This window comes from Saimiri boliviensis, chromosome 21, assembly GCF_048565385.1.
Source record: "Saimiri boliviensis isolate mSaiBol1 chromosome 21, mSaiBol1.pri, whole genome shotgun sequence".
Taxonomy (NCBI): domain Eukaryota; kingdom Metazoa; phylum Chordata; class Mammalia; order Primates; family Cebidae; genus Saimiri; species Saimiri boliviensis.
This window is the reverse complement of record NC_133469.1, coordinates 8,049,537-8,060,818: the sequence shown is the minus strand read 5'-3', so window position 1 is coordinate 8,060,818 and position 11,282 is coordinate 8,049,537. Positions and strand designations below refer to the sequence as shown.

Here is an 11,282-nt window from a genome sequence, read left to right as displayed (position 1 = left end):
GGCCTAGGGTTAGAGGGAGAAGGGGAGAGGCAGCAAGGCTGCTGAGTACAACGGACCCAGGAAGAGCCAGAGCTGAGACACAGGGCTAGGCACCACTCAGCCTGCCCAAGTGGGCTGTGACACCCCTTCCCGCCAAGAAGCACGGGACAGAGTCTTCCTGCAGGGGCTGTGTTCCCATTTCCAGGTGAGAGGGACCACCCGGAGCTAGGGAGCATGGGTGCAGTGAGGTAGGTTCATGGATACGGAACAGTGTGGACATGGGGGTTACTAGTGCCAGGGCAGTGCATGGCCTGGACCAGGGGGCCAGGGCAGGAGCAGGATGGACAGCCACCCACCCCCTGGGGACACTGGCACAGACAGGAGGGGAAGTGTGACTGAGGAGGAGTGGGTGGGAGAGACCAGGCCAAGTGGGACTTGGGAGCTATGAGGAGCCCAGGGAGGAGGCATGGCCCCTCAGAATGGAGCTCGCAGAGCCTGCAGCCTCTCACCCACAGCCAGCTTTCTTTTTGGAGTCTTCATTCCCAGGTGAGGAACGGGCAAGCCCTGGGGTTTGTAATTGGCTGTTCCTCCAGTGCGGACCCCAAAGATGCCTTTCCCCAACCTGAGGGTCCCTGTGTACATCCTTGGAATCAATGAAGGGGGCCCACAGGTTGGACCCCGGAAGCCCACCTGGTCACGACTTCAGGTTCTTTCCCGAGGCAGGGCCCCCACCTTCTCCCCCAAGTGCCACGTGATCCCTGTTCAGGGACAGCAGAGCCACCAGTCCAGGATGGGACCTGCTGTCCCTGCAGACCCCAGCAGCCCTGGCCACCTCCTGGCTCTGCAGGACAGGCACCGTCTCACGGGAAAGGTCCGTCCTGCCGAATGAGACAAATCACAGCCGTTCTCTTCCTACCTTCAGTGGTCAATTTTATTACAAACAACGGTATCAAAATAGACAAGTCTGTTTAAGAACAACCAAGAAATGCAGCTGTTTAAGGGCCAAGTGAGAACCCACCGCCGAGAGCAGGCAGCTCCACCACAGGCCTCGTTCCCACAGGACGTCCTCAATAACTTAAAGGGCAGGTCTGGCTTCTGGCTCGACGCGCACTACAGGTCTTCATGGACGGGCGGCTGTGTTGCGCTTTCTTCTGTGACGTCTGTCAGAAAACAAGCACAGTCGTCAGAGCTCAGCACCACGGCCCTGGGATGAGGCCTTTACCGGAACAGCAGGGGCACGTGCAGGGCCTGCCCGGCCAGTCCTGGCTCAAGGCCCCGGACACAGCGGCCTGTCCAAGGGCAGCTTGGAGACCCCGGGTTCCCCACAGGGGATGAGAGATGTGGCATGTGGCACTTCAGAGCTGCCACACTGCGTTGGCATGGAGGATGCGGAGTTGGGAGTGGCCAGGGGTTCCTTGCAGCCCTGCAAAAGAGCCTGAGCAACGGTGGGGGAAGGGGGCAAGAGAGGACCGAGGGTGGGGAGAGGGAGGGGCAAGAGGCAGGGCTGCCCCTGCCCCAGGCAGAGGGAATCGACGGGGTGGCAAGCAGCCTTGTCCTCTGGCCTATCTCTGCTGACGCCCCAGTTCTCCTGTTGTGGGATTTCTATTTACAACGATGCTTCTAGATGAGGAATTGCTTTTATGTGTCCTGCTCAGGAAACAGCTTCTGGAATCTGAGTCATGCCCTATTCATTCTGGAAAATTCTTGGCCAATATCTCGCTGAACACTGCTTCCTTCCCCTCTCTATGTTCTAGACTTCTATGAGGACTGCCATGGGCGACAGTCTGTGATTGCAACCGTGTTTGGAAACATGGCTTTTACAGATGGTCAAGCTGACATGAGGGCATTAGTGACGCGCGTCCTTATGAAGAGGGGAGGTTTGCAGATGTCCGCAGGGAGCCCATGTGAAGACATGGGAGCAGGTGGCGCCGCCCCCAGGCGAGGACAGAGGCGGAAACAAGCACCCCCGCCAGCCTCCCAAGGAAGCAGCCTGCTTGCATCTGGGCCTCTGACTTCTGGCTCCAGAGCTGTGAGAGGCACTTTTCTGGTGCTGGAGCCCCGAGTCCCTGGTTCTTGGTGAGGCAGCCCTGGGAAACAGGTATAGCTGGGGAACCCGCTTGCCCTCCACCCTTTCCTGCCTGTCCTTGTTTCCGTGGCGCCTTCCCCAGATGACTTTTCCAGCTCATCAGCTGCTCTTCCCCACGTCTGCTCCCCTGCTCATTGCCCACTGAGGTCTGAGCTCCAGAGACTCTCCCTTCCATCACCTTCACTTCCATTTGTGCTGTGAACCCCGGGGCTTCATCCTCAGGAAGCTGGTACCTCTGCACAAGTATGCGCCCACAGAGGTGCCACGCACCTGTCTCCCGGGAACCCCACTCTCACCATCCCAAGGCCACTGTCTGTGTGGATTTCAGACCAAGCAACCAGTCTCCATGCAAACCCCGTGCCCCGGGAGGGCAGGCTGTGGAGCGGGAGCCGCACCACTCACCAGCCTCGGCCGGCGGCACACAAGCATCTTCTGTTTCCTCGAAGCCGTCAGGACACACGCAGACGTAGCTCCCCGGAGTATTGTAGCAGTTTTCGTTTTTCCTCACACATGCTTTTTCTGCCAGTGAGCACTCATCTACGTCTAAAATTCAGACTTCATTTTAGTAATTACTTCACTTAGCAGATTCACAGCAGATGATGAAATCCATTCACATAAAGCACAGGGATGACAAATGTCACGTTAGAGAAGGGAGCAAAGGTCAGGAAAGGCTTCATGGGGCAGAAGTTCATGTGGCCACTGTGGAAAATGCAGAGAGACCTCCAGGGGAGGCCAGCAGCCCAGCATGCACCTAGGAAGCCACTTTTTCCCCCTGGGTTCCAGCCAAGCCCAGGCTCACCCAGGCAGGCCACAACCACAGCAGGCCTGGCCATGAGCTTCGGGGCATGTGCCACCCAGGAGCTGGAGGGAGAGCAGAGGCTCTGGACCTGGGGAACAAGGCCACCAGCAAGAGGCGAGTGCAGCAGCACCATCCATACCGGGGTCGGCCATGCAAAGCCCACCCCCGCACTCCCCACTGCTTGTGTGTCCCATGTGGCCCTCAGGGTGAGTGCACAGTAACCCTGGGGGAGTGGCATCTGCAGGATGCCACAGTAACCCTGGGCAGCACCTCCTGGGGCCATTCACATCGTGGTCCCCAGGGAATGTCCATCTGTGTCCAGGACATACCCCGTCACTGACCTGCACACTGTCCGAGCTCCCTCGCGTAGCCGGGGATACACTCTTTACAGTTCCCTGGGCCTTCCCCTGTGCAGCCCACGCAGCTGGAGTCACACTCTACAACAGGAAGCAGGTGTCAGACCCCCCACACATGCAAGGCATGCGGACACAGTGCTGGGGACAACAGGGAGCCGGTGTCAGACCTCAACACACGTGCAGGGCACCAGTACCAGGGAGGATCTGGGTTTTCTCCTCATTCATCGCTAAGTGACTTCATAATGACCTATCTCTCTCTCACAGCAAAAGCATAGACTTGCACCCTGCCGTGTGGCAGAAGCTCCCAGAAAGCCATGGCGTGGACCCCCTGGCTTGGAACCCTTTGGGGAGAAACTAGGTACCACAGAGGTTCTAGAAACAAAACCCACCACCAGCTCAGTGACATTAGTTTGTCAGCCTGCCCAGAGCTGACTAAAAACTCCGGCAGCCTCCCGCACGGCTTCCAGTGTGGTGGCGCTGAGGATCCCACTCCACTCGCAACCGTGGGAACTGCCCAGGGCTGTGCAGACACAGGGCAGAGGCAGCCTCCTCCCTGCTGCTGGGACTGGGGCACAACTCTTCTGGGTCACTATGGCTCTGAAGACACGTTCCCTTGACTGATGATTTGGAAACTAATCCAAAGAAAATACTAAGGAATGTGAAAAGCTTTACCTTCAAGTGTATTCACAGTTTTTGACAGCTGAAAAGTTGTTAGACGTAAACGTCTAGCAATAGACATTGTTTTAGAAAAGTATGAAATAGGTCCAGGCACGGTGGCTCATGCCTGTAATCCCAGTACTTTGGGAGGCTGAGGCGGGTGGATCACAAGGTCAGGAGATCAAGACTATCCTGGCCAACATGGTGAAACCCCATCTCTACTAAAAATACAAAAATCGCTGGGCGCAGTGCCTCACGCCTATAATCCCAGCACTTTGGGAGGCTGAGGTGGGTGGATCACCTGAGGTCAGGAGTTCAAGACCAGCCTGATCAATATGGTGAAACCCCATCTTTAAAAAAAAAAAAAATACAAAAATCAGCTGGGCGTGATGGCACGCACCTATAGTCCCAGATACTCGGGAGGGTGAGGCAGGAGAATCGCTTGAACCAGGAATGAGGAGGTTGCAGTGAGCAAAGATTGCACCACTGCACTCCGGACTGGTGACAGAGGAAACTTGTCAAAAAAAAAAAAAAAAAAAAAAGTATGAAATAATGGCATGCTCCAAAATCATTAATGAGAAACCACAGGACATGCGGAAACGTTCACGATGTGTGGCTGAGCAGAAAACACCACTGCCAGGCGCTATGGAAAATCACCATCCGCGCACATTGGGGAAGCATTAGCAGGGCGGGCTCCATGGTATTCATGGGTTTTTAACTGTTTTTTTCCATCTTACTTGAATTTTCTGATTTTCCTGAAGTAAATATCTATGACACTAAGTGCTCTCAGAGCAAGCAGGATGTATAGAAGTAATACTAGGAAGTCATAAATGAACGTTTACAAAGGCAGCGATGACACCCAGTGGGGCCCGGAGTTCATGCCCACCCGCTTGCCTGGCCCACCTTCACACGTGTAGGAGCCGTTGACGTTCTTACAAAACTGTGCGGCGCTGCAGGGAGGTGTCTCAGCCACGCACTCATCCACATCTGGAACAAAGCAGCACAGCTGTGAGTGGCCCAGGATGGCCTGGCCAGGGAGCAGAGGAGGACCGATCACGGCCAGGGCCAGCTGGGGAAGGGCAGGGAGGAGGGCAGCCCCTGTGGGAATTATCTCAAATGCCATCCTCGGAGGCCCCAAATGGCAGGGGAGGGGCCGTGAGGATGGCGGTGCATCATGTGAGGATGAGAAGGTGAGCGCCTCACGCCTCAAGCCTCCACACCTCATGCCCCAACGTCCTTCCTATTCTCCCCAAGAGCTGTGAAACCTGCCAGGGGCTGAGCCCCGAACCTGCCTGAGGCCAAGAAGCTGCTGACAGGTAAAACCAAAACCCAGGCCCACAGAGGGAGGGGGCAGCCCAGCCTCCGCCTGCTCGCCCAGCACCTGGCCTGTGGGAAAGCCACAGTCAGTGCCAGCACCTTCCCGGGGAGCCAGAGCCCTTGGCTTCTCCAGGGCTCAGAGGCCCTGCAGGGCGGCTGGCTTTGTAAGTGCTGTGCCCACAGCCAGGCTGGAGGTAAGAGATGCAGCCGAGGCAGGTAGTGCCCACCATGCGGGGGATGGGGTGGGAGAAGCACAGCACAAAGCTGGGGAACACCCAGAACCTGGAGGCCTGTGTTAGGAGGCGACAGCCCCTCCTGGCTGAGCACTGCTAGGCATGAAGTCTGCTTGCCACAACTCTCGGACAGCAGGAGCTCGTGGGCAGTCCCTGCTACCCTGATGAGCATGCTGTCTGTGCGTGGCGGGGGAAGGCAGTTTCCGTCTCATGTGCTAGCAGCCTGGCCCTGCCCACCTACCTGCTCCCAGACCTGGCTGTGCCGCCGTGCCCTGCCCCTGCCTACATTCCCTGGGACCCACCAGCCTCCACCACCATGCGTGCAGCCAGGACCACCCCCGATACTTGTCATCTGTGCGTCCTCTGAAACCCACATGGGAGGACATAGTTGGCCCCCGCTAGAGGCTTCCCTCCCGGGAACACACTGGGTGAGTTCTCAGACACTGTTGGCCGACTCAGGGCAGCTGGCACCACAGCCCCACAGTCCCAGAGCCAGCCAACAGCAAGGACACTGTGGCCCCAAGGCCTGCCAGTCCAGAGTTTAGGCTGCAGAAGGTAGGAAGGAAGCCCCTCCGTCCTTCCTGACCCGTGCATGGTGGGATCACAGGTATGGGAGCCGAGGCGTCCACTCGAGGGTCCTTCCTGTGACCCAGAATGTGCAGAGATGGGAGGGCCGTGATGGGGAGCAGCTGGTGGGAGGGGGATGCAGAAGTTGGGCAGAAGTGGCCCTTGGGGAGGCACCACCCCCGGCCCTCCTCACCCACGCAGGCGCCCTCCTCCAGCACCCAGCCCACTTCGCACTCGCCGCAGTCTCTATTGGTTGGGCCCAAGCACGTCTTGCAGGACTCGTCGCAGGCTGGAAGGGAAAGGCGGGCCTGGGTCCCAACGCCATCTCAGGTGCCAGCGTGGGGACAAGGCTCACTGAGAAGTGAGAAATTGAAGGGGGAAAAGCAACATGAGGTTTTCAGTGCCCATGAATTTGAAATTCTCAGCAAACCAGAACTCCAAGGAATTTTTAACCACCTGGAGAAGGCGTACTCTGTCCATACCCTGGAGCTGTAGCGTGGCTGGGTGCGTGTGTTCCGGCCACGGATCCATGCGTGCCCCATGCCATGCCAATGTCCAAGAGACAGAGATGGTGAGGGGTATAAGAATTGGGGAGGCCGGTCCTGACTGGAGAGCCACAGGTCCATCTGCCCAGAATAGCCTAGGGGGCTGCTGAGCAACCATGCACTCACCTCTGGGACATCAGGACACCCAGAGTCTTCCTACATGTCAGTGGTAACCAGGGAGAAAACATCTTTTGGAAAGATGTTACTCATGCAGCCTGCAGGGATTTGTGAAAGGCAAGCCTGGCGGTCCTCACAGACGCTGCCCCCCGGGCCCTTGCAGGGTCCACACAGTACCTCCAGGACCTGTGCACAGCGTGGCCCATCACAGCTCAGGGTCAGGGGTGGACCTCGAGCTAGAGAGAAAAGTGAGTAGCTTCTCCCCTCTTGGGTGGTTACAGGCTGAGTTTGCTCTGCCTCTATCCTTTGACATTTTCATTCACCCTTCTCGGCCCCTTAAGCTTCCCTGGACATCTGGGGTTAAGAGATCAACAAGCCCCTGTTCCCATCTACACAGGCAGCTCCAGTCAAGGGCTGTTCTCATCCTGCCTCGGCCCGGGGACCGGCCCAGGCATAGCCCCTACCTGTGCAGAAGCTGTGGGTCTCGTTCCGGAGGGAGCTGAAGTAGCCATCCATGCAGTCAGCGCACAGCGGGCCCTGGTACCCCACGTGGCACCGGCAGGACCCGTCGCCCTGTCTGCTGCCATCTCCACTGCAGTGGCCATTCCCGCTGCAGGGCCTCTGGGACCCGCCCTGGCACTCTTTGGGGGACATAAAACCATGATCAGAGCCCACTTGGAGGTGACCAGTGGGGTGTTCTCACATGGAGAGAACAGACTGCACCCCTCAAAATGCACGGTCAAAGCCAAATCCTGCAGGATTCTGAGGATGGGCATAAGCCTGCAGGTTTGGGGTGTGGGTGTTCAGGGATACTGATTTCCTGGGGTCTGCAGGGCTGAAGGTGGATCGTTGAGTGGAGCAAACCACAGGCTCCCAGCCTTCGCTAGTCACATGCTGCATGATGACATTTAGGTCAACAAGGGACCACACATGCCACCGCTGTCCCCAAGATGGCAAAAAGCTGAAAAGCTCCTACTGCCTAGTGACATCATAAGATACATTACCTGTTCTATACTTAGGTGTGTTCAGGTAACACATTCTTACCATCATGTCACAGTGGCCCACAGTACTCAGGACCCTCACATGCCATCCAGGTGTGCACCCTGGGAGCAGAAAGCCCTGCCCGGCAGCCTAGGTGCAGAGCAGGCAGCACCATCTAGGTTTGTGAAGGGCACTCTGTGATGTTTGTACAATGACAAAGTCATCTAATGACATATTTCTCAGAACACACCTGGTGGTTACGCGTGACTGCACTTTGTGGCTTTGGGCAGCCTCGGCTGAAACATGGTGATGAAGACACTTATGGTTAGGCGTGGGGACTGCAGGGAGAGTGGGAACATCAGCTGTGGCCCCCAGTACACGCCAGGGACAGCAGCAGGGGCCGACAGGAGGCCGACAGTGGGTGGGGGGGTCCTGAACCTGAAACTTCTGCTACCTGATCCAGCTCGATCATGCGATGAGCTTTTATCAGCAGTACACCGCGGCTTCAGTTTCAATACATACTTCTTCACAGAAGTGCCCTGTCCTGCATCACCCATTAGGGCTCAAGGCCATGTGCCCAGCCTGATAGACACCCTGCCCTGGGCTCTCTGCAGACAGGTCTTTGCCACTCTGTGGACAGGGCTGCAGTGGCAGCCACAGAAGCAGCTGTGTGGCCACCTCTGTACAGGCAGAGAGGTGAGAGTGGACTCACCTGCGAACCACCTGAGTCTGTGAACCTCTGAATCAAAAGCACAGCTGGGATAAGATACTCAGAGTTTCACAGCTCAAGCACGAGGTTAGTGGTGAGGCTGCAACTCCAAGCTATGTTGAGGGGTATGGGAGGCAGTTGTCCAACAGAAAGCAGAAAGCTATAGACGCTACAGAAAACTGATGCACCCCAGGTCCCCTCTGCTTTTATCCCCAAGAATCACGAAAGGAAGAAGGGAAGTGATACAGGAGATGGGATCTCCCTAAGAAGAAACGCACCAAGACAGTCGGGGCCATAGGTTCCTGGAAGGCAGCACACTTTCAGTGTTTTCACACAAAACCATTCGAATAAGTCAGGATACTCATTCTTCCTAAAGATTTAAGAAAACACTCATCACTGAATCCCACCAGACACATTTCTTTAAAACAAAAATGCAGTGGAATGTAATATATGCTCTAGAGTATTGTAAGATCCAGGAAACAAGAGTCTAGGTGTGCACAGAATCTTCTCATTCATTCCCCAGTTTTGATTGCCGGCTCTGGTGACAAGAATAGGTAACACAGGAGTAAGGTGGGTGCTAGGCAGGTGGGAGCTCCATACCGTTCCTACACCTTTCTAAGCCTGAGGTAATTGCAAAGTATAAGTTGGAAAATAAAAAGCATCTTCTAAGAGGTTTCAACGGCACTCACAGCTGGAGCCACCAGGCCTCCAGGTGCTCCTCCTGCGCCTCCAGCATCTGGTTGCACTCGAAGTCACTGCCCTCACACAGCCCCTCCAGGATCTCCAGCAGGCGAATCTCGCTGAAACACAGGCCCACACGGCCCATGGTCAGCACTGCAAGGCAGTGAAGAAGGAGCCGAACCAATGCACCAACCTGGGTGCAGGGGGCCGGGGGGGACGGGACTCCAGAGAGGGGAAGAGGACCCCACTGTCAGGGGAAGCCAGGAGTGGTTCACACAAGTGGGGCTGCTGTTCCATTTCACACTGTTGAGTGGGTACCAGCTATAGGGCCCAGAGCAGCAGCTGGAAGGCCAGAGAGGAGCCAACCGTTAGTCCTTAGGCTGCAGCCGCAGCGACTCAGGTGACTGGTGCCTCGGGGGCTGTTCTGTGTCCCTGTCATTAACACAGGCACCAAAGGCAGGTCACAGCTTCCCAGGACAAGGCCAGGCAGAGACCCACGGGGTGCTCCGGAGCACCCACCTGAACTCATACTTGGACAGCGTCTTTTCCTCCCAAGCCGTGTTCCCGCCGCCAAAGTTCTTCTTTGCGGTGTCCACCATCCCCTGCAATGAGATGGTGCCCACAGAGCTTGGTACCACCTGACCCCGGGCCCAGAGTGAGGGGACCCAGGTCTATAGTGGGGTCGACTCCGGGCCCACGGTGGGGACGGATCCCGAGTTCAGGGTGAGGGGGACTCCAGGACCACGGTGGGACGACTCTTGATCGAGGGTGAGGGGAATCCCGGGTCCACCGCGGGGGCGACCCCGGATCCAGGGTGACGGGGACCCAGGGTCCACGGTGGACGACCCGCCGGCCCCTGCTCACCTGGTTAAACTTGTCCACCAGCCCCCGGCACCGCTGGCAGGGCGTCGGCTTGTTGGCGGCCTCCGGCGCTGGCGGCAGTAGCAGCAGCAGCAGAAGCGGTAGGAGGCCCAGCGCAGCCCGGCGCGGCGGGGGCATCGCGGGCAGCGCCGCGGGAAGACGCAGCCAGTGCTCCAGGTGCTGCACCGCGCGGCTCCGGCCTTTCGGCCGCCCACCCGCTCCGAGCCGCGCCGGCAGTTCCCCGGGCTACTTGACGGCGCCGGCGAGGCCCCGCCCCTCCCGCCAGGCCCGCTTCTCTATTGGTCTGTGGGACCCGCCCCGACCTGATGTGGCCCAATCCGAGCTCGCCACGAGAAGCTACCAATGGGAAGGCCCCGGGTCAGCGTCCGCCGGGAGGCCAGGGGCGGGCATGCCGGTCCGACCCCGCCCCCTTCCCCGCCCCCTGCCCCCGCCCCTCGCGCGCAGCTCGCGGCGGCCATCTTTATTCCGGTCATGTAGGGTTCCTGCGGCCACAGCGGCCGGGGCTGTGGTGGCCAAGTTAAATTCGGGCAAGGGCTTCGCTCTGTTCTCTTTTCGCCGTCCCGCTTCCTGCCGAGGCCGCGCTCCCAAGGACGCCGCCGGGAGCTGCGGAGGTCAGTGCGCGCTGCTGCTGCCGGGGCCCTCAGGCGGGCGCGCGGCGACACCAGGGAGGAGGCGGGAGAGGGCGCGACCCCGGCTGGCCCTGGCGCTGGATTCCTGAGGCCTCACCGCGCATGTCCACGCGTCACAGCCGCTGTGCTCTTCACTTGGGGACCGGACCCCTCACCTGAGGGCCGGACCCCTCACCTAGGCCCAGGCTCCTCACCTGGGGACCGGACCCCTCACCTGAGGGCCGGACCTCTCACCTGAGGTCTGGACCTTTCACCTAGGGTCTGGACCCTTCACCTGGGGGCTGGACCTCTCACCTAGGGTCTGGACCCTTCACCTGGGGTCTGGACCTCTCACCTAGGGTCTGGACCCTTCACCTGGGGTCTGGACCTCTCACCTAGGGTCTGGACCCTTCACCTGGGGTCTGGACCTCTCACCTAGGGTCTGGACTCTTCACCTGGGGACCGGACCTCTCACCTAGGGTCTGGACCCTTCACCTGGGGCCTGGACCCCTCACCTAGGGTCTGGACCCTTCACCTGGGGTCTGGACCTCTCACCTAGGGTCTGGACCCTTCACCTGGGGACCGGACCTCTCACCTAGGGTCTGGACCCTTCACCTGGGGTCTGGACCTCTCACCTAGGGTCTGGACCCTTCACCTGGGGACCGGACCTCTCACCTAGGGTCTGGACTCTTCACCTGGGGACCGGACCTCTCACCTAGGGTCTGGACCCTTCACCTGGGGCCTGGACCCCTCACCTAGGGTCTG

At 58.5% G+C, this 11,282-nt stretch overlaps 2 protein-coding genes across 6 annotated transcripts in view; one reads left to right on the top strand and one right to left on the bottom strand.

Annotated features, from left to right (window-relative positions):
- Positions 1-883: 883 nt before the first annotated feature.
- CRELD2 (cysteine rich with EGF like domains 2) lies at positions 884-10,166 on the bottom strand. 2 transcript variants are annotated; one of them, XM_003932764.4, is made up of 10 exons: positions 9,892-10,164; positions 9,547-9,629; positions 9,036-9,146; positions 8,625-8,716; positions 7,121-7,297; positions 6,188-6,283; positions 4,781-4,864; positions 3,206-3,301; positions 2,468-2,608; positions 884-1,139 (listed from the first exon to the last, which is right to left on the bottom strand). In XM_003932764.4, the coding sequence occupies exons 1-10, from the start codon at positions 10,024-10,026 to the stop codon at positions 1,090-1,092; spliced, it is 1,065 nt and encodes a 354-aa protein (XP_003932813.2). In that variant the 5' UTR covers positions 10,027-10,164; the 3' UTR covers positions 884-1,089. The 2 variants fall into 2 exon arrangements, with proteins under 2 accessions (XP_003932813.2, XP_039319151.1); XM_039463217.2 differs by lacking the exon at positions 884-1,139 and having other exon boundaries at positions 1,155-2,608; positions 9,892-10,166.
- Positions 10,167-10,346: 180 nt separating this feature from the next.
- Positions 10,347-11,282, top strand: part of ALG12 (ALG12 alpha-1,6-mannosyltransferase) — a 68,642-nt gene continuing 67,706 nt past the window's right edge. For all 4 annotated transcript variants that reach the window (XM_074391006.1, XM_039463109.2, XM_074391005.1 and 1 more), the window contains exon 1: positions 10,347-10,520. The gene's annotated coding sequence lies outside the window, so the exon portion shown is untranslated. The remainder of the gene's footprint in view (positions 10,521-11,282) is intronic.